This window comes from Schistocerca americana, chromosome 7, assembly GCF_021461395.2.
Source record: "Schistocerca americana isolate TAMUIC-IGC-003095 chromosome 7, iqSchAmer2.1, whole genome shotgun sequence".
NCBI classification, from domain to species: Eukaryota; Metazoa; Arthropoda; class Insecta; order Orthoptera; family Acrididae; genus Schistocerca; species Schistocerca americana.
This window is the reverse complement of record NC_060125.1, coordinates 373515014-373538405: the sequence shown is the minus strand read 5'-3', so window position 1 is coordinate 373538405 and position 23392 is coordinate 373515014. Positions and strand designations below refer to the sequence as shown.

The following is a 23392-nucleotide window of genomic DNA, read 5'->3' as shown; positions in this document are numbered from 1 at the left end:
CCACCTCGACTAGGATCTTGCCTAGTACGGCGGTGCGGGTCTCCCTCATCGTTCCCCTACGCTCTGTCAAGAAGCATGGGACTTCATTTCATTTCATTCATATCAACTACTGTGTATACTTCACTCCCACTGAAAATTTGCAGTTTCCTTCGAAAAGTGTCTTTCGTGACACCATTAAATATTCTATTTTCCTAACGAACGCTTGTATTTTAAGCTTTTGTGTTGTTTGTTATAGATAACTGTCAACGGTAGTCGTCCAGTAACCCATTTGAAACTAGACAACATTAACTACATATCACTTGCAATAATGTTGTCTATCTGTGTGCTACAACTCTGCACAGTTCTTGTTGGGAATTTTAGAACTGACGTTGAATTGTAACTATTGAGTAATATACCCGCAATTTACTCAGAATACTTCAAAAAGATAATACTGAAAACACCACAAATTATTATTTGCCTCGTTTTTTTTCCCCATTAGGTTAGATAAAGTGTAATAACTAGTAGTGAGGTGTTCAGTAACCCCATATGACATGTGTTGTTCTGTGCAAAAACTACCTGTGTCTATATTTTTTAATATATGATTATTTTTCACATATATGACGACTTCTTCTGCCTCCGTATTGGAAAGGATGGAAGATTACTGTTTGACGTGCTGTCGACATCGAGGTTATTAGAGACAGAACATAAGCCCGAATTGTTTCAACGATGGGAAAGGAAATCAGCCGTGCCCTTTAAAAAGAGCCGGAATTTGTCTGAATAAATTTAGGGAAATCATGAAAAACCTAAATTAGGATGGCCGCACACTGATCTGAACTATCGTCCTCCCAAATGCGAGTCCAGTGTGATAACCACTGCGCCACCTCGCTCGGGTTCTCCATATTGCCCCTGCTAGAGAAAGCTTCTCATTATAATCCTCAGTCTTTAACATTTCTATTCCTGTGTTTAAATACTACTCAGACAGGCACAAAATATCAGCTAGCAATCATTTTCATATTTCATTCCAGCAAGAATTTTTTGATACATATACTCTACTGGCCATTAAAATTGCTACACCAAGAAGAAATGCAGATAATGAACGGGTATTCATTGGACAAATATATTATACTAGAACTGACATGTGAGTACATTTTCACGCAATTTGGGTGAGTAGATCCTGAGAAATCAGTACCCAGAACAAACACCTCTGGCATTGATACGCCTGGACATGAGTCAAACAGAGCTTTGATGGCGTGTACAGGTACAGCTGCCCGTGCAGCTTCAACACGACACCACAGTTCATCAAGAGTAGTGACTGGAGTATTGTGACGAGCCAGTTGCTCGGCCACCATTGACCAGACGTTTTCAGAGATCTGGAGAATGTGCTGTCCACGGCAGCAGTCGAACATTTTCTGTATCCAGAAAGGCCCGTACAGGACCTGCAAAATGCGGTCATGCATTATCCTGCTGAAATGTAGGGTTTCGCTGGAATCGATGGAAGGGTAGAGCCACGGGTCGTAGCACATCTGAAATGTAACGTCCACTGTTCAAAGTGCCGTTAATGCGAACAAGAGGTGACCGAGACGTGTAACCAGTGGCGCCCCATAGCAATTTTAATGGCCAGTAGTGTAGAAGTGAACAAGAATAGGATTACAGAAGAAATTTATTGGCAGAACTTCTTTATTCTTAGTTTTCACATCAATTCATTGATTTACAGTTTTCCAGGAACGTTCTGAGATACTGTTTTTGTTTCTGGAGGCTATGCGTGCCTCACGACGACCGTACGACGTCACAGATACTGGTTCATGAGTGAGACGACCTCGTCGTAGACGAGCTCCTTGGCGTGAATCGCCCACATGAAGTCCAGGTGGCTGAATGAGTCCTCGGCCACGAGGAAGCGGCCTATACAATTGGGCAGCTCCTCGTACAGTCTGTCCACGTCCTGAAAACAGCCACACAGGTCTCATCAGCTGCACACACTTCGTATTTGACCAAAATTTCTCTGTTTTCTTACGTTTCTTTGACTTACATTGTTAACATCTTCTAAGATTATGTGTGCTGTGTACCGTATGTATGATTTTCTTGTCTTATGACAAAGCTGGCAGCAGTTTTTTCATTATTTTATCTCATAAATTTCGTATTTTAAAAAATTAAATAAGTTAGCTTAGAACATAAGGTGCTGGAACTAAAAATTGGTTTCTTTCCTGTAGTGAGCTAACCAACTTATTGTTATGGAGGAATACACTTTAACGTAGAATCAGAAATACTATGCGCGCCACTTTCACATCTACATTGCGTCGTCATAACTCAAAATTACGACATTTGTAAGAGGCAACGGATTCCTGAACCAAACCATGAACATCTGTCCTTTGATGTTATGACATCATTTTAATTTAACTGTTTTCACTTTCATTACTTAAATTACACAGGTAATAAGTCGTTTGTTTTACAAATTTGTTGGTGTGGCCAGTGTCTGCAGCAGCCATCTAAATATTCATTTTATAACTTGAGAAGCATTTTTCATGCTGCCTATTTGTTTACGTTCCAGAATCGTTCGCTTTTCACATTAGGGTATCTTCAGTGGATTTAATCTGGAATAATACAGTCTTGTTTTCATGTGCGATATTTATATGAGCGGCAAATGAAAACCAAACACCCACCACAACAGGATCATGGAATGGATCCATTCAAAATTAATCACAAAACGCGTTAAGAGATTTATCCCACTGGGAACAATCAGTTCCTGTTTCATAGAATATATTTGGCCGCTAACGGATCTACAACCACACTCGCTCTTGCGCTTTCGCGTACGACTAAAACCGACGTCCACACATGTGTTTGTTCAGATCGCCAAAGATGTGAAAACCACACGGTGAAAGATCCAGGCTGTACAGAGGATGCTGCTGTGTTTCCCAACCAAATCGCTCACGCATTGCTTTCCTGTCAGAAGGAACCCTCCTGTTGTACTATAGCTCCCGCCCGCACACTGCCAATCAAATGAATACTACGCTTCAGTGATGTTGTTGGGAAACAATGTAGCGTCCTCCGTACAGCCAGGATCTCTCACCGTGTGATTTTCACATTTTTGGCGACCTGAAGGAAGACATATGTGGACGTAGGTTTCAGTGGTATGATGGGTGTAAGAGGGGTGCAGTTGTCTATCCGCGTTCTACCAAAAGAGGAATTCATCGTCTCGTGTCCCAGTGGGCTGAATCTCTTAAAAAGTGTGGTGATTACGTGGTCCCGTTGTGGTGCGTATTCGGTTTTCATTTTACTGCCCATTATGCAAAAAGTTCATGTCATAATTTTTATGTTAATGTATTACTACGAGGGTAAAATCAAAAGTAAGGTTCAAAAAATGGCTCAGAGCACTATGGGACTTAACTGCTGAGGTCATCAGTCCCGTAGAACTTAGAACTACTTAAACCTAACCAACCTAAGGACATCACACACATCCATGCCCGAGGCAGGAATCGAACCTGCGACCGAAGCGGTCGCGCGGTTCCAGACTGTAGCGCCCAGAACCGCTCGGCCACCCCGGCCGGCCTCAAAAGTAAGCCTCCTATGTTTTTATAAGTAAAGAACTCTGTTTGTGTGGCAGTTGGTCACGCTGTTATGAAGAGTGCTTCACACGCAGTGTGTAAACATGCGCACGCCGCGCTGAGGCGCTCAGTCGTGGCTTGGCAGCCGTTGAGAATGAAGCTCCCTTTGGATATTACCGCCAAGTGCGAATTGCGCTCAGTTATTCGGTTTTTGAACGTAAAGGGCACTGCGCCGATTGAAATCCATCGCCAATTGACGGAAGTGTATGGTGAGTCGTGCATGTTCGTAAGTGGTGTAGAGAGTTTGCAGCTGGTCGGACCGAAATTCACGACGAACAAAGGAGCGGGAGACCGTCAACTTCTGACGAGACAGTATTGAAGGTTGAGCAAAGCATGCGCGAAGATCTGCGGATCACCCTGGATGATCTCGGCACTTTGGTTCCTGAGGTTTCCGGAAACACCGCTCACAGAATTTTAACGGAAACATTGAACTACCGGAAGGTGCGCAAGATGGGTGCCACGCATGCTGACTGAGGACCACATGCGGCAACGAGTTCATGCTTCCCGCACATTTTTTCGCCCCCTTGCAGCCAAACAGGACAGCTTTCTGGACTCAATTGTCACGGGTGACGAAACCTGGGCATACCACTTTACACCTGAGACCAAGCAACAATAACGCCAGTGGCGGCATCCGTCTTCGACAAAGCCGCGGAAATTCAAACGCAGTCTGCCGGTAAAGTCATAACAACCGTTTTTTTTTGGATCGGAAAGGAGTATTGTTGGTCGACTTCATGCCCATTGGGACCACAATTAACGCTGACAGGTACTGTGAGACTCTGAAAAAACTCAAACGAGCGTTTCAGAACCGGAGAAAAGGAATGTTGAACAAGGGCGTACACATTCTCCATGACAACGTTCGCCCACACATCGCTCGGCAAACCGTTGCTCTCCTGCAACAGTTTCACTGGAACATAATCACCCACCCACCCTATAGTCCTGACTTGGCGCCCAGTGACCATTACCTTTTCCCTAGGTTAAAAGAACATTTGGCCGGAAAGCTATTCAGCTCCGACGACGAGGTGAAAGAAGAGGTTCATAATTTTCTGAACAGCATGGCGGCGAGCTGGTATGACATGGGCATACAAAAACTGCCTCAGCGTCTACAAAAATGCATCGACAGAAATGGTGATTATGTCGAAAAATGGCTAAATGTTCAAGCTGTAAACTGATGTAAACCATTGTAGAAATCAACAGGTCTATGTTCTCACAAAAAATAGGAGACCTTACTTGGGATTACCCTCGCGTTTATAGTTATTCGTTTTTACTCTCGAAATCTCAAACAGTAAGAGGTATAGATTGGAGCAAGAAAAACACATTTCAATTTATGAAGGGAATATAATTTATTTTCTTTTCCTGGGTAAAACTCATTAACATTATTATTGATTTCGGTGACTGTAACACTCAAAGCGCTGCGTTAAATAGCAAACTGTCCTCGTCAAGGAGTGAGACAAGTGTTTTTGGCAGAGAAAGCTGCTATCAACTGACATACGTTCCAGCAATAAATTTCAATGAATTAAGTTCCTGGTGGCAGGATTTGTGAAGTTGCGAGTATAACTACGCAGTATATATCCAGAAGAAGGTGACAAACGAAAATTTGTACGTAGCCTGGGGTGAGAATCTGAGTCTCCTGCTAGCTAGGCTTTTGTGACTTCAGTCTGCATATATACAGCAGAGATGTTTGAGACTTGAAAGGTCTCTGGAACAATATAATTTCAATTGATTAATGCACCTTTCTTTGCATGGGTGTCAGGCGGGATCCCCCATTTCGTTCGATGCAGAGACGCTATTCCAAAACCGTTTGAGAGTCTCTGCAATGCTGTTCGAGTTTACGGGGAGTACCTAGTGGGCTGAGGCTCCAAACTGAATTTGGATTGAGCAGGGAAGCTTGCTGTGCAGTTCTGCAAAGCCGCTGTGCCAAGTTGGCGTAGTGGCTAGCGCATCTGCCTATTGAGTTAGCCGGCACGGTAGCTCAGCGTGTTCGATCAGAGAGCTGGTTGGCCTGCGTAATAAAAAAACTGAGTGGAAGGATCAACAAACTAATTTGAACGGATGTCATGTGACTTCCGTAACGACCAAACCCAACGATCAACAACGAAAAAGAAAAAAAAAAAAGAGCGGGAGACCTGAGTTCGAATGCCCACCATGGTACAAATTTTTATTCTTCGCTTTAATATTCATATGTACATAATAGATGTTTGAGACGTCAGTACATCTCAGGAACCATATAGTTTCATTTGATAACTGTGAAATTTATTTCATATTCCACCTGTTGCTGGAAGAAAGTCTTATTGGCTTCTTTGCTGCTCTATGTCACATTAGCACCCTGGCATTTGAACTATGGAGAATAAGCAAAAAGTTGCGTTTTTTCTTTGCTCTCTTAGCACCGTATCTGACGAGGACCAGTATTTTTATATCACTGGCGCATGCTCGTTCAAATAAGGAGACCTATAATTAATTAAACAGTTTCTCAGCTCGTGTAGCCCAAGATTCCTGTATACTGATACCTCAAAGTTCCTAGTTGTGGAAAGGAAAGGAGACAGGTCTAGCACACGACAAACGTAACAAGCCGTCTGTTTAGGAAGGTTATTCAATATTTGACAGAAGTCGTATTTCAATGTCGTAGCAACCACTGAAGTCTCATGGAACTGATCAAAGCGCCGAGGTCGTATGTCGTTATATATCCGTGTTCGTTAAATAGATAAGAAGGAAGAAGATGAATTTAAAATATTTTGTGCTTCAAACTAGCCTCAATTGGTCCAACACACTTCAGACGAACTTATGCTGCCGATAGAAATATAAAAGAGATGTTAATAAAGGGAACATATTTACGGTATGAGCCAGTGATCATTATGAATATTGTACGAATAAAACCGTCTAGATCGCTAAGTAAAATGTCTTTATTTATTACGAAGTGTCGGTAATTTGTCCTAATTACGTTGTGTGTAAATTATTGCTTTACTTTGGTAAAGTAGTGGATGATCTAGTAAGGGAATGCCTAGTTTGTGATGTCGTTTTCTGTTGTCTAGGGGGGTTTTTCTTTCTCTACAATATGTTTTATTGGTTTAAATAACGCCTGGTTGCTGATATTTGTGTGGTGATTTAGCATGTGTTTAATTTGTATTGTTTCTTTTTGAATTTGAAAGTTTTCTTATAGGTTTAGGGAGTCTTTATTGTTGCTGCATCTGACTATTTTCACGTCGTTTTCTGTTGTGGTGGGGTGGTGGTTTTCTTGTCGGATGCGTTCTGTAAATTTAGAGTAGCTGGTGACATATTTCTGTGCTCTTTTGTGATCCTCATATCTCATTTCATAAATTCTGCCTGTCTGTCTTAAGTAGAGAGTATCACAGCTATTACATTGGAGTTGGTAAATTCCAAATTTTTATTACACAACAATGCGATATACTTTTTATAGATATTTCTGTACAGAGTTATTGCTTTGGTAAGCTATTTTTATTCCTTGAGGATATTTCCAATTCTGTGTCAGTTTGTTTCCGTATTTGAGTGTGTACCAGCTTGTCTGTTGAGTTTTTGTGTTGTTCCCTTGCTATGTACGGGTGATGATGTTGGTGTGTGTGTTTGTGGTGTATGTTACGGGTCTCTAGATTCGTGTGGTGTTTGTTATTTTATTTTCATGATTTTATAAATGTTATTATTGAATCTTGTTGCTAGAGATTTTTGTTACCCTTTAGTTTTTGCTATCTGAATAGTTATTTTGTCAAGTGGTACTGTATTTAGTCTGTGGATCATATATCTGATGACAGATTCTTTTTAGGCCTGTGGCTGGTTACGTGATTGACATAATATTGTGTCTGTTGTGTCTGTTTCCTGTAAATGCTGAGTGAGCGTTGGTTATTTTTCTTTGTCACAGATACGTCTAGGAAATTTATTTGGTTCAAAAATGGCTCTGAGCACTATGGGACACATCATCTGAGGTCATCAGTCCCCTAGAACTCAGAACTACTTAAACCTATCTAACCTAACGACATCACACACATCCATGCCCGAGGCAGGATTGCGCGGTTCCAGACTGAAGCGCCTAGAACAGCTCGGCCAAACCGGCCGGCGAAATTTATTTGGCCTTCTTGTTCTGTCTCTAAGATGAACTTTATGTTTTCGTGTAATGTGTTTGTCTTTGCATATAATTGTTCTGTTTTATTTTCTGTTTCGTCTACCAAGCAGAGGATATCATCCATGTATCTCCACTAATGGAGTATATTTATTTTCCTGGTAGTATTTTCTGGAAAATTCTTTTTTCCATTTTGTTAATGAAGAAAGGTAAAATTTTCATGAGGAGATGGTGGAAAATATCGGGTTTACCAAATGATGTAGAAAAGATTAGCATTCAAAAAGTGCAGTGTGACTAGTGAAACTGATTCCTTGACGGTAACGTACGTATTTATAAAGATTACTTCCTATTAAAAAATATAGCTCTGGCATAAAGTTACTCAGTAGAATGGTTAAGAAATGGTGGACTTATAACTCTGACTACAAGTCATGTAAACAGATAAGTTTACTTGATCTCATAAAGACAATCAAATTAACGGACCCAAATTCATAAAGAGAAAATTGCTAATTATTTGTCGTTGCCAAACTCATGATAAATTACATGTGAGCAAGCAATGGAGTGGCAACATTACTTGTAAATCTTCTCACATCTGAAAGCAATCTTTACCAAATGATATTCCTAAAATTCAAAATCCTCTGTGTTTGTAGATCTTTGTTCTGCAAATTGTTTCCAGACCACTCAATACCATGTTCAACATCCGACTTCCTTTCTTACTTCTTACTGAATGCCACTGGCAACGACACTGCTAATGACAACGGAAGATCACATTGCTTGTACTCAGACCGTTTGTGGTGAAGCATATCGACCACTGAAGACTTCTCTTAGAAATACATCCTAAGTAGAGACATGAAATGTGAAATATCGAATAAAAAGAGAGGTCACATCACTTTCATTGAATATCAAAAATAAGCTAGAAATCTTACACAGTAACACAAAATAACTACAGCTGAAGTAGAGAGGGTATAAAATGCATACTAGCAATAGTTAGAATGTTTCTAAAAATATTTTTTTCCAATATAACAAACATTTAAGTGTCAGGAAGTCTGAAGATGAAGTGGAATGTGGAAGATATTTTGTTCAAACAAAATGAGAATAGACGATTTTGAAATAAGGTGCTGCATATGGGTAGATCGCATAATTAATGAGGAAGTACTGATTGGAATTAGAGCAAAAAGAAATTTATAGCGCAGTTTGACCAAAATTATGGTTAGACTGACGAGGCACATCCAGAGGCATCAAGGAATCGTCAATTTGGTAAAGAGTGAAACACAGGAAGGGAGGAGTGTGTGTGAGCGGGAGAAGAGTTAAAATAATAGAGAAACATCAAGGTTTGAATACAGTAAGCAGATTTAGATGGCTGTAGGTTGCAGCAGTGATCCAAAAATGGAGTCATCTGGGCAGGCTGCACTAGCGTGAAGAACTGCATCAAATCAGTATTCGGACTGAAAAGTGCTTCAACAAGTGATTGAGACAGCAGCACATCATCTCCGCTTGAATGTTGCATTAGAAAGCAACATGCGTTGTCACCACTACTTATTAGTGACTCTAAGTAAGACTGGGAAACTTGGCGAGTAGTACCTTTATAGTATTTTTCAGGATAGTGTTATAGATCTAATGCAAACAGGCATCTCTTACCGTGACACCGGCGCACCAATCGTTGTTACTATAGTGCAGCACCACCTTGGCGGTGACCTTGCTCAAATCGTAGTCCGGGGGTGAAATGCTGCCGTACTCTAGCGTATTGCCGATCATGCCATGATCGTACTGCCGGAAGTGTCCTGCAAGGAATACCATCCCCGGTAAGAACAAGATAAGGCGCAACACTATGTGAAAATGGATATGACCATAGTTTATTTTGATAGTATTTGCAAAGGGGGTAAGCTACTTATTAATACAATTCTTGTCGCCTTTTGTTCACTAAAATACAAATAGCGGAAATCTTAGATAGATCGAGAAATCGTGGAAAACAGGCCTGGTTGAATGAGTAGCATTCTCGTCTTTTCGGCATAGGCCAAGAATCTACCTTTTGAAACGACAGCATTTCAAACGACTTACAACAGCCTTACTGCAACGAAGAACATCGTGGAAACTGTATTGTTGTGAAGAGCTGAACATAATTCCAGTCCTGGGAATGGCAATGAGTGGCTGGAGCCGTAAATGAGTAGAAAAAGCATGGCAAAGTTTTGTCTGGGAGAATTATATACGTAACCACATAGCAACTCAAAACATCGAGAACTTCCCACAAGTAATCACATCATTTAATCTGTAATAATCAAAGGACTTTAGTCGTATAATTTAATGTTTGATTTACTAATTAGATTAGATTTATAAAAAATTTAGGACCGTATTTTGTATGTTTAATTACGTTGGATTGAGAAAGGAGAGTCTTAAATAACTTTGCCAGGTATAGGAGTCGCTGTGCCTAAAGTTTCAGCTTGATAACATTAGCCGTTAATTATTTGATTAAAATTCACAAGAAGGCAGCTAATGAGAAGCACTCGTTGCCCAGTTTGAACGCAGCTACTTCGTTAAACACTCCCCTCCACTATGCACTGTGGGTGCCACATGAATGCCTTTACGACGGTCGCTCTCGAGTCAGGGGCTGGCTAGACGCATTGGCGACACTGTCGCCAGAGTTTTTTAGTTAGTTAGTTACATGTTCCATAAATTATTTTGCACGATAGATCATAATGATGTGGAACGAGTCGTTTTACGTTCACATCGCATATTAATTTGTAAATACAGTTACACTCTGAGCATTTTTAAGCTTTTTATTTTATATTTTACTACAAAAACAAAAAAAAGATATACTGATGTGAGTTAGTAACTCCTACCCGACCTTTTACATATTACAGTAATAGAAAATCTTCTGCAGAATAGAAGTTGTCAATGAGAAACTTTCTCAGTTTATTTTCAAATTTCACTTTGCTTTCTGTCAGGCATTTTATGTCACTGTGCCAATGATCAAAAATTTTTGTTGCTGTATTGTGCACCCTTTTTTCTGCTAAAGACAACGTTAATGTGGAATAATGAATATGTTTCCTTCTAGGATTTTGATTATGTATATCATTGTTCCTTTGAACTGTATTGGATTATTTCGAATTGCACTTGTTAAACTTGGAGTGTTCACTGTTTCTATTTTGCTTTTTTTTGAGAGTTAAATATACCTTCTTCCTTGCTTGAACTGTGTTCAGTTTTCGACAGGCTATCCACTGGGCCATCTTACCACTAAACCTGAGGAGGGAGCGCTGGGGAGTTTCCCTTGTGAAGAAGAGATACACATGGCCGACGCCGATCCGTAAGAATACTAGAAAATGTGCAGCTGGTGGGAGCCGCAGTTGAGCAATCTCCGAGACGTTCAGGTCAAAGGCATGTTGTTGCGTTGGGGATTTCAGATTGTAGTTCGAGAAGGATTCTGGATTTAGATATTAATTTGTATCCCTTCAAAACAGCGATCGTTAAAGAATTGATCCCAGCAGACTACGCCACCCGCCGAAATGTGGGGAAATGCTTGCACAGATTCCTCCAGAGGCACTTTTCTTTAATAGTGGCAATGCACATTTCCACGTCAGTGGAATTGTGAATAAACAAAATTTTCACTACTGGCTTGAAAATGACCCCCCAAATTAAACTAACGGCGTGGTGTGCAGTATCACGGCGTGATAGGCCCGTAGTTCTTTCAGGAAGTTGAGTATAGGTGACGATGACCTCGTGTTGAGCGTCCTATACAGAGACAAATAATTCTATGATGTCTGGTCTCTTTGAGGGGTCATGTGGGGTGGCTTATGCGGTCAACAGACTTGAGCATTAGTGACTTCTTTCTCTGGGATCCTCAAGAACATGTGTTTAATCGTCGCTCTCACGCTCTACCAGAGCAGATCGTTGAATAAGTGGACCCCATAGAGTGTGACATGTATTAACGAGCTGTTCGGAACCTTAGAGATCATTTACAAAAGTGTATTGTTGCTAACGACCGCCACCTTGAGGTCATCATTTTGAACACTGAATGAATATAAAACGATATGAACTACTAACTTCGAAAATAAAAACATCTTTTCTCTATATTCTCCAATTTCTTTTTTATAACACCTCAAAACTGCTTAATTGGATCTGCCGTACTCTGCAGTACAGATTATTTTACAGTAAAGGGCAAGCACGATGTCATTTACAAAACCGTGGGTTATTGTTCTTCGTTCTTCTAGGGCTCATCAGGGTAAGTGTTCGTATGAACACGGACAGTGACAAGAAGATCTTTGCTCCTCAAGCACAGTACTCACCACTCCGTATCTCCTGTCCGTAGTGGATGAGCTGCTTGCTTGAAGATCCCGCTGGAGTATGGGCCATGATCACTGGCAGCATGGTCTGCAACAACAATTGATGGTATCAATGTACTGTTCATGAAAACGTGAGAATACCTTCTGACAGTTTTATTTAGAAAGAAATTACAGTGAAATGAATAGCCTTAGCTGCATGTCAACTTGGACGACTGAAAATATGTGCTCCGACCTGGACTCGAGCCCGGGATCTCCTGCTTACATGGCAGACGCTCTATCCATCTGTTTTTTTTTTTTTTTTTTGATCGTTGTGTTTGGTCGTTGCGGACGTGACATGACATGCGGTCTAGTTCGTATGTTGACCCTTCTACTCAGTTTTTTTTATTACAGAGGCCAACCAGCTCTCTGACCGAACACCCTGAGCTACCGTGCCGGCATCCATCTGAGCCACCGAGGACAAATGGGATAGTGCGACTGCAGGGACTTATCTCTAGCACGCTTCCCGTCAGACCCACATTCGCAACTTATTGTCGCGCACTATATTCATAGTGCCCTTGCCCATCATACTCATTACTCGCGGCTTTACTACCGATTCCCATAAGAGTTCTGGCACTGTTTGTGCATCCGCACAGAAGAAGATGGTCAAATGGCTGGTGAGCCCTAACTATATATAGTTTTATTTAGGACAATCTGCTTCTTTTCTTTCCAAATTTTAAACGGTTTCGTCCTGATACATGTTTACGCTCGTCTGAAATAATTCATACAAAATCAAATCCGTTTAATATCTGACACAAAGCGTTACATCGTTGGCGACGCTGTTACATCCGAACTGTACACGTTATTGTATTTAGTTGGCCATTTTTGAACTTGCGGCCAGAACCAATCCATTCACCAACCTCTAACACTGCATTCGTAACGTATTAACATTTTCGTAATACTTCGCAAGCCACTGTACCCTGCACGATGAAGGGTACATCGTACGCCACACCGTACGTCTTACCTGAGTCTATTGGTTCACTTGGAAGATGGCTGAGAAGAATACAGCTGAAGTATCAGTTGAAGGAATGGATATGTAACCGATCAGAAGAAAACGTGACGATGTTCAATAATATTGCTCATTGTCTTTATTTAACACTTTCTACACCCTATCGTAGTGAAACAGTCTCTCAATTTATTCCAGGTAAAGTCCAGCGGGACATACATGTCTCACCTAAAGTAATGATAAAGTTTCAGTTAATAGGGGGAAATAACATTCACTGACTGACTATGGATTTCAGAAACAATCGAAGAACTATTACATCAATACGAGATATATATAGCGATTCTGATTAACGGTTAGCGACTTAGATGATGCTGAGACAACTAATTTAATATAAGTCACATGGGGCCGCAGCTGTCGAGAAATGTTGAACATGTGACGTCACTTGATGTTCTTATTTTGAGTTTGTTTCCTTTCGTCCCTCCTTTCTTTGTTTACAGACTTTATTTAGTAAGGTAAACGCAGATCTTTTAGTGGTAACGGCTCAGTTCGGAAGCCGATACTCATTTAATTGTTGCTCACTACGGTAGGTTTTTGTTGTACTGCGCTTTGCAATAAACCAATGGGGACAGCGAGACCGGTGACTAAAATAATGAATCTTACCTCGATGTGAACACATAATTATTAACGCAATGAAAAAAAAATTGCCTGCCAGTCGCAAGACTCGAACCCTGAGGCCCACGCGGTAAGGTCGCGCACGTAGACCCGGAGCCACACCGACTTGAATGGTTCTCTTGGGTTCGGATGATCACGTGCGACACATGCCGATAGGCTCAACCGCTGCACGTGCGGCGAGGTACGTCATCTGGTGACGTCTCATGATCAACATTTGCCACCCATTTTTAAGGTAATTCCCTACATTTGCTGCCCCGTGTGTCTCATATTAAAGTACTTGTCTCAGCGTCATCCAAGTCGCTTCCGGGGTTTTTAAACGTTAATCAGAATCACCCAGAGCCCTTAATCTACATGTGTGGATGATGATGTTAGCATTTGTAATGCCTTATCACGTTCGCGGTTGTCTGTCACGGCTAACTATCTCATAATATTACACATCCGTATTATTTAAAATTTTTAGGAATTAAAGGATGACACAAATTAGCCTAAATACTTACTGAGCTAGTGATACCTATTTAGTATGATGTGAAACGTGTCAGTATGTTTCCAAATGTAATACATAAGGAGCAATTCAAAAGTTTCTGTTCGAGGGCGTGAAACGTAGCGAGATCCTGATGTGGTTATATAAGCATCGACATGTAGGCAAGTGATTAGTGTGAGATACGTGTCTTTCCGATATGCGTGCGGTAAATGTGGCAACGTGAACTATGTCGACATTATTAACAAATACATCGAAAGAAAACTAACGCGCTGCTATTCTTTTCTTGGCTGCCGAAGGACAAACACCGGTCGACATCCATCAGAGAATGAAAAATGTCTGCCGAAATTCATAAGGGAAATGCTTTGCTTATTTCTCTGCAAGAGAAGGATGAAGTTGTGAGTAGTGAAAATAATTTTTGTTCCTAGTGTTATACAGTGACAGAAAAAAATCAACGTCAGAAAATAATTAACCTAGAGTAATGAACTTTCGCGAATATATTTGTTTACATAACATGTTTAAGTGATTAACGTTTCGAAATCACGGGTTAATGTAAGTGTGAGTCAAGTCATTGGAAATTTGAAATGCTGGCACGTTAATAAGCGGTGTTGAACGTTGAATACAAGCATTCAAACGAGCATGCATTGAGTTGTACGGGTGCCAGATGTCAGTTTGTGGGACGGAGTTACATGTTTGTAGGGCTTGGGAAGTTAATAGAGGGACGGTTTATGTTGTTGGTGAATGACGCTGGAGTTGAGGTCTGATGATGTGCCAGATTAGAGACAGAGCTGATGAACGAGCAGACCAAGGAAATACGCCGACACTTGTAGAGCCTGTTGGGTTAGAGCAGTGGTGTGTAGGCGAGCGACACCCTGTTGAAAGACACACCTGGAGTGCTGTTCATGAGTGGCAGCACTACATATCGAATCACCAGACTGACGTACAAATTTGTAGTAGGGGCGCGTGCGGTAACACGAGAGTGCTCCTGTTGTTATAAGAAACCGCACCCCCGACCATAACTCCAGGTGTATGTCCAGTGAGTCTACCACTAAGACAAGTTGGTTGCAGACCCTCAACTGACTTTCTCCTAACCAACACACGGCCATCACTGGCACCGAGGTAGAACCAGGTCTCATCAGAGAACACAACACACCTCCACCCTGCCCTCCGATGAGCTCTCGCTTGACACCACTGAAGTCGCAAATGGCGGTGGTCTGGGGCGTGGACTGCACGCTGCCTGTATCTCGTGGTCGTGCGGTAGCGTTCTCGCTTCCCACGCCCGGGTTCCCGGGTTCGATTCCCGGCGGGGTCAGGGATTTTCTCTGCCTCGTGATGGCTGGGTGTTGTGTGCTGTTCTTAGGTTAGTTAGGTTTAAGTAGTTCTAAGTTCTAGGGGACTGATGACCATAGATGTTAAGTCCCATAGTGCTCAGAGCCATTTGAACCATTTTTTTCAATGCTCGCTCCAGGGTGTAGGCTCGGAGCTATCTTTCAAGTAACTGATTTCCAACAGTTCGTTTTGTGACTGTGGTACCAACTGCTGCTCAAATTGCTGCCACAGCTATACGCTGATCGCAACGGTCTTCCCTTCGGTAGTGCCACGTGGCCGTCTGGAGCCCGGTCCTCTTGTGACCATATATTCTCGCGAACACCGCTGCCAGCAAACATGCACAGTAGCTACATTCCTGCCAACTCTTTCTGCACTATCACAGAAGGAAGATACAGCTTTTCGTAGCCCTGTAACACGAACTCGTTCAAACTCATCAAGGTGACGGTAATGGTGCCTTGGAGGCATTTTTTTTTGACTAACATCAACGCACCACGTCCAGTATCAAAGGTAACTAACGCTCACGAGCATTACGGCGGGTGAAGAACAACTCGGTGATTTCCTAAGACACTTGAACAGCCTCCATGCCAACATAACATTTACCATGGAAGTAGAAAAGGACAAGAAACTGCCATTTCTAGATGTGCTGGTTACAAGAGACGGCGAAAACCTGGGACACAGCGTGTATCGAAAACCGACACACATGGACCGATACCTACACAAACTATCAAACCACCACCCGAGCGAGAAAACTGGCATGATTAATACGCTCGTAACGAGAGCAGGACGAATATGTGAGCCGCAGCACCTCAGACGAGAAATGCAACACCTGGAAAGTGTTCTGAGGAGCAATGGGTACCCCACAAATTATATTAGAACTGTAACAGAGCCAAACTATCGGCGAAGTAAGGAATCAGAAAAAGAAATATCGGGTCCGGCCTTTCTGCCATACATTCGCAGAGTGACGGACAGAATCGTCCGTATATTGCGCAAACATGGTGTAAAGACGATTTTCAAACCGACAAAGAAGATCAAAGAGTGTCTTAGATCGGCGAAGGAAAAAAGGGACCCATTTGTTATGTCGGGAATATACCGTATACCATGTACATGCGGAAAAGTTTATGTCGGAATGACTGGACGATCAATTAACACCAGGATCATAGAGCATAAGCGACACTGCAGGTTGGGGCAGGTGGAGAAATCGGTCGTGGCGGAGCACGCACTCAATGAGACCGACCAAGTAATAAAATTCGCCGACACGGAAGTTCTGGCTGTAGAGAACCACTATCACACGCGCTTGTTCAGAGAAGCTGTAGAAATACAAAAACACGCGAACAGTTTCAATAAGAAAGAGGAAAGCCTTAAGGTAAACGTACCCTGGCTACCCGTACTGCAGCGAACGACCGTCGCAGGTAGCAAGAGGAGAACAGCACCGAAAATAATCGCGGAGAAGCCCTCGGACGTTGGCGCGCCAGGTACATATAGTCTGCGGCCGCGAGCTCGGCTCCAGTTCACCATCGGCAATGGAGGATAAAGCTTTGACAATGCCAGCCACTCGTGCTGGCGAAACGTCAGTAAAATCATTAGATGAACGTCGGTCGAAGGACCCGAGACAGAAGTCAATAGGCAGTTTGTCAACAAGTGGCCACGAAAGCCTTAACAATTTTTTATTACGGCGGGTGTTTAAATCAGACCTCATTTGCATCCTCACAATGGCGCTACCAGTGCCACTCTCATGCGACTGGCGCAAAACTGGATTAGACATCATCTTTGAGATGTAGGAACACGACTACGAACTTTCGTGTACGCCACGGAACTCCTTCTTGGTGTTGCAATTTTTTTCCATCGGTGTATTTCTGAACTATACTATTATTTTTAAATGGTGACGGTTTCTTTGCAAGAAGGTTCACAAGAGAGTAAATTCATTTTGGGACCATCGATTCTATGCCCAGCTTTTTAAAAGTTCCCTGCCTGTGATATGAGGACGGACAACAGACACTGTCCTTAACAGAACTTCTCTCCGTTAGTGTGTGGAACTAACCCAGACAGTTATCCCGTTTGTCACTAATGAATGGAAGTGCAAACACAGGAATTTTGATCGTTCAGTTTTACGTATTTCCTCTCTCCCATGGTTTGCCATTACAGATATTATAATCCTCCTTAGAATTGAGTTCTTTGAAGTAGGAGGTAATCTGCAATAATGAAACAATATTTTTCAAATATTTCATCGTGGGTAAATTAGTCTAATTTAACGTTCCTTTTTTTGAGAGTTGCAATTTTTTACCCACAATATTTTTGCTTTTCTTAAATCGCGAGTTTATGCTTTGCATGTTTATACTATGATCGGCTTCATAGGTCAAAACAAGCTGTTTGAGCGATGTCTTTGTCTCTCCACTGATGTATATCGTATCTTTGGACACCTATTTGACTCTAACCCAATGGGAAATGTTCGGGAGCGTGGACCACGAGACAATATAGTTTCGAATGAGTTTTTCGGGATTTTGTGTCTGTATTTTGCACTTGGGAGACAGTTTGGTCTATTCTGCTTCTTGCTTTGTCTGGTGTTGACGTGACTTGTTTTGGAGTTTCTACAATGATGATGACTTGAAGGTTATGGGTGACATCTTTTCAGTTACAGTCATGGCATCTAATAGGCGACATATAGGCCGTTTCAGTCGTGCATTCTAAATATTTGCACAAATGTGCTATCATTAAGCGTGCAGAACTTGCGATGGTATCCTTCCGCTTGGTGAAACGAATATTCATAGTTTACTCACTTTTCGTGAAATGGAAGCAGATTATAGTATCGAGCGGTACATTCAAACATAATACCCGCTGCTACGTTACAAATGATTGGTTGTTTTGTTAGAAGTCGTGTACTGATAATATATAATTTTGTATTCTGTGCGAGAAAACTTAACTGTATCAGCTACATTGAGAATGCTTGTGAACTTTGAGAATCATGTACTGTTTGAGACTCTCTGCATTATTTAGTTCAACCCAAGTCATCTAATTCATTATTGTATACAGCATAGTTAGATACTCCTGTGCTTCCATCTTATTCACACACACTCCTCCAGATCTCTTTTCATCTGTAATCAGATATGGCATGAACAGTTAAATGAATTAATGATATGCTACCATTGCATAAGACTTCTATTGTGTGCATGGGTTAAGTTTCTAGAAGGGGAAGATTAAGTTGGTGGCTGCTGTTCTGGAAAACTAGTGGTGTCTGGATACAATACACAGTGTTCTGGTATATTAGTGAGATGTTCTGTCGAACACATGATACGGAGCGGCTCCCTACCTGCAATAGGATGCGGATATATTGTTATTAAACTGTACTGAGCAATGAGCAGGTCACATCGGTAAGGCGCTTAGAGGCAGGCAAGAGCCGTATGAGGGGTGGAAGTTGTGATTCCACGCTGAATGAAGTATGCTGCCTGACGCAGGGACATAACGCTTGGGTCCATGACTATGATCGACATGTTTATTTGGACCATGGCTGAACATAATGGAGTTACAGCAGCTGCGATCAAGGCCAGTGCATGTCATTACAGCATTTGCTCAACCGTTGGAAGGACATCACCTTAGCTAACTGATACTGCTCGAAATAACGATGAGTTGCTTTTTGGTGGTCTGTGTGGACTGTAACTCACCACCAATGTTACCTAGAGGCTAATTGTGGGACAGGGAATGGACTGTTAGCTGTACCGAGTGCCTTGCCTTATTACACGCGTCAATACATGTTATTCATTGTGATGTTCAAGATTAATGGGCAAGTGGCTGAAGACTTAATTGTTTTGGGATTCATCTGTTCGCTCAGGTCACGCGACATGCCTTCTTCTGAGTGAACTTTTGCACTGACTCATTGACGTGTTATTTAATTGCAAATTATCTAATTGCAATCTGTGAATTGCAGGTCGTCACCGAGCTCATTTCTGTTGTGTATAAGAAAGTGTAATGGAATGCAGCCTTTGACTGGCAACACACAATAGACTGTTGTGCATGGCCATGGAAGCTACAAGCTTAAAGATTTACGTCGTCAAGGTTTATTTGTAAGCTTGGTGGCGCATGCATTGCATTTACTGCATTCTAATATTGGTATATCTTACAGGTTAAAACGTAACTGTTCTTACTGTCAGTTAATTGTTATACCTATTACTTGTTTAAATTAAGAGAATCTGTTCTGTTACAGTCTGGAACCGCGCGACCGCTACGGTCGCAGGTTCGAATCCTGCCTCGGGCATGGATGTGTGTGATGTCCTTACGTTAGTTAGGTTTAAGTAGTTCTAAGTTCTAGGGGACTGATGACCTTAGAAGTTAAGTCCCATAGTGCTCAGAGCCACTTGAAGCAATCTGTTCTGTATTCCGCGTGTCTGTTCTCGAGTTTATCAAGTTTCCGTCTAATCGTTAATGAAGTCAATGAGTAAGAGTTATTTTGTCGAATGACTGCTTCGTGGCATTAATCGCGCCCACTGTTCATTCAAATTAAAGCATATGTACTGAACTGTCTTTCATTTATCTGCTCTTGGGAAACATGAGTTAGGCTCATTTCTATATTTAGGCTACGAAGTATTAGTGTTATTCCATCTTCTAACGTTTTCAAGGTATCTGTACATATTGACGTGTGTAGAGTTAATTTTGGGGACATAGTACTAGTTTGTGTATTCCTTGAGGTGAAGGTTAACGGCCACTTACTTTGTCAGTGCCATTGGAAGCGGTTTTCTCATGTAAATGTTCTTGTTAAAGGCCGCGTAATATAGTGGAACTGTTAGGATTAATACCACTTCTTGCTATTCTGGCTGTTTAAGTAAGCTTTTTGGGGTGTGATTAGTTCCACCATTAACCGTACCACAGCTGCAGAAAAAGTAGTGTCGCTGTTTATTTTAAAAGACTAATGTCATCATTTGCTACTTTTTGCCTGTTGTAAAACAATTTGAGCGCAGTTGTTTTGTTTCTGGTCTGCTTTAAAACTTAATGTGGTGAATATTTAAAAAAATCATTTCATTGTCTTCAAAATTTTATGTGGCCAGTTAAAAAATGTCTGTTTTTAATGGACCCCGTCGGCACTATGGTAATCGCTTGTCTGAAGCTATTCACTTGTTCCAGTAATTGCCCGAAATTGCCTGTGTGTTGGGTAGTTCACAGTTGTAACATCTTCTGAATCGATTCAAATAGTTAGGTATGTCTTGTAAAGTCTATATTGTTAAAGTTTTGGATGATTAAATCATATTTTGGGAAAAGCTCCCACAAAATTTTGATATTTATACGTTGCCTAAAATTGCCGTTTGGTTATTTTGTAACAAAGTTTGTTAAACTTTATCAAGATTTTACTGGTCCAGCACATTCAACACTCTCCCTGCACTCCCATCCGCTTTATATATTCTGGTCTATGTGGTTAAATGACGTGTTTGAATAAAAATTCTTTCCAAATTCAGTGATTACAGACAGAAGGGGTCATCTTCATAGCATTACTTTTTGCTATAACCTAAAGGCATACACCTTATACAACTTTTCGACAGGTTCTTGATTGATGATTAGCTGTTGTTTGATTTTTAAATATCTAGGTATGCAAAATTAATTTTTGTTGTGCTGCATTAAGTAAGTGTACATGATATTACTATTTAGTTAAACATTTGTGGTCAGATCGCATTCCCAATTTGTTTTCAGGGGCATAAATATTCTTATAAATTACAGCATAGGTTCGTAGTCAAGGCTTTACCTAACAGTGCAATTGCACTGCAGATAGCTATTGAATTCGATCTGCAATAAACTGATTTAATATTTAGGTCTGATGCTGCCCTTCCTCCTATCTTGCAGTTGGGTATGATGTAGCCATTCCCAAAGTGCATACTGCAAAGTTTTCACGCATTAATATATGACTGACCTCGTTGTGAGAGATAATATTGTTTAGGTCAGGGTCTCACATTAGAACTCACCGTGTTCAACTCAGCCTCATTGTAGCCTCCAAGAAGGAAAATTACGTTACTGCATATGTCCTGCGTGAAGGCTCCATCTTGGCACATTATATCTCCCACCAGCTGCATCAGCTCACTGTTCGGTAGAAACTCGTTCATGCCTATTAAGCCGGCGAGAAACTGCAATCAGAGAAGGTATGGGTAAGTGAGGCTTTTATGGTATTGTCTTTTAAATAGTCACTGTTAATAACTATAAATGAAATATCGCTATAATGCAGTTCTAGAATACTCTATAAAAATGATGTTAACATAATACTGGTACTGGAATATTTGTGCAGATATTGACTCATTGTGCAAGACACAACTGAAATACATGCAGGTGAGGCTTCTATAGTACTGCCTTTTAAATAGTCATTTTTAATAGCCATAAATGAAATATCGTTTAATGAAAGCCTAGAATATTCTAGAAAAAAAATATTTTGGAGTAATATCGGTGCTTGAATATTTGTGCAATTAATGACCCATTGTGCAAGACACAACTGAAGTTTTAGGTGAAATTTTGAGGTGCCATGATAGTATGGTAAACTGAGTTTTGTAATAGCTATCAACCATTTACTTCAGGATATATTTTTCATGAACAGAATTTTTTACAAATATATCCTCAAATTAGTATTTGGTAGATGTCAAAGTACACACAACTGAGGCTGACAGCTCGAGTGCTCATTCCATTTAGATTAATTTGTTGACACTCTCTGTCTATATGCCCTCCTATGTACATATAAAGAAGCATGCAAGCATGTGTGTCCTGGATCCCGTCCCAAACTGTTGGATCGATTTCACCAAAATTTTGCACGCAAACAACAAACCGTATAAGTATCAGTACTGTGGGGCTTTATAGCCTCCTAGCTCCAAAAACGTGATTTGCTATGGGCAAAAATATGGTTTTTCAGCCACTGCTACATAGTCTATCCTACATGACAAAGGTGAATAGACGCAGGCTGTCTTATCGATTTGCTTTCCAGAACAGCCTAAATGTCAGGAACAAGAAACAGTTTTCCATCCATCAGTGTCTGTGGCTGCTCTGAGCAATAGGCATGTTGTGCTGGAGCAGTATTGGCGTGCTTTATCGACCTGCTTCGCAAGGCAGCCTGTACATTAGGGGGAGAAAAGGTTTTCAAGGCTCAGAAATGCAGGTTTCCCTGCTTTATCGACCTGTTTTGCAGGGCTACACATGCAGATGGGCACAGCTGGAATGGTTAAGATGCCTAGAGGAGAGATGAACAGAGAGAGGGGGCAGGTTGGTATGAATAGGACGAAAGGGGGGGGGGCAGAAAGAAAGAGATGAATAGAGAGAGGAGGAGGGAGAGATGCAGGAGGCAGGTGGAACCTGTAGTGGCATAGTAGACAAGTGCGAAAGGAAGAGAGGGAGGAGAAGATAAACAGGGGGAGGAGGAGTTGAGGAAACAGAGAAAGTGCGGAGGAGCAGATAGACATATAGTTGATTAAGTGAACACAGAGGAGGGAGGAAGAGTAGGAGGTGTGTAATATACAAGTCAAATGCATAAGAGGGCAAGCCGTGAGGCAGAGGATCGTCTATACATAAACGTTGAAACCATGGTAAAAGCGTTTTAATAAACCTTCCAATTTGCAACTGAATGGCGGTTTACTGTTTCTACAAGAATATTTAACGTAAGTTAATTGTTACATAGCTGATCTTGGATCATCTGATTTTTACAATAACGTGTCGCTCTGTCTGTTTAAGGGTAATGTACATGAATGTTCATGGTAAGGGTCAACTGTTACTCCACTGCACCAAACGTCGATCTCCTGACTTCCACTACAATTGTATTGTATTGAAATTTCCTGTATCCAACAACAATATCCACAAATAGACTTCTGTAGCTTCTGGCTAATATTTGCTTGATGACACATTTATTTATTCATTCATGCTGACATATATGTTGTTGTTGAAAAGACACTACGTGGAATCTACAGCATCCAATAAATGGCTGCTTTAACTTAAATTTCAGCTGAACTGATGAATGATTTTTTTGTCAAAAGATTTTTGTTTTATCAGATGCCAGTAAAAATACAA

The 23392-nt window shown here is 41.2% G+C and overlaps 1 protein-coding gene across 1 annotated transcript in view; it reads right to left on the bottom strand.

The window, feature by feature from the left end:
- Positions 1–1638: 1638 nt before the first annotated feature.
- The window catches only part of LOC124622406 (lipase 3-like), a 78192-nt gene continuing 56438 nt past the window's right edge, over positions 1639–23392 (bottom strand). The window contains exons 5-8 of the mRNA XM_047148094.1: positions 21319–21477; positions 11922–12006; positions 9280–9422; positions 1639–1918 (exon numbers count right to left, since the gene is read on the bottom strand). Of these exons, the coding sequence (XP_047004050.1) occupies positions 1766–1918; positions 9280–9422; positions 11922–12006; positions 21319–21477 (540 nt within the window). The 3' untranslated portion in view covers positions 1639–1765. The remainder of the gene's footprint in view (positions 1919–9279; positions 9423–11921; positions 12007–21318; positions 21478–23392) is intronic.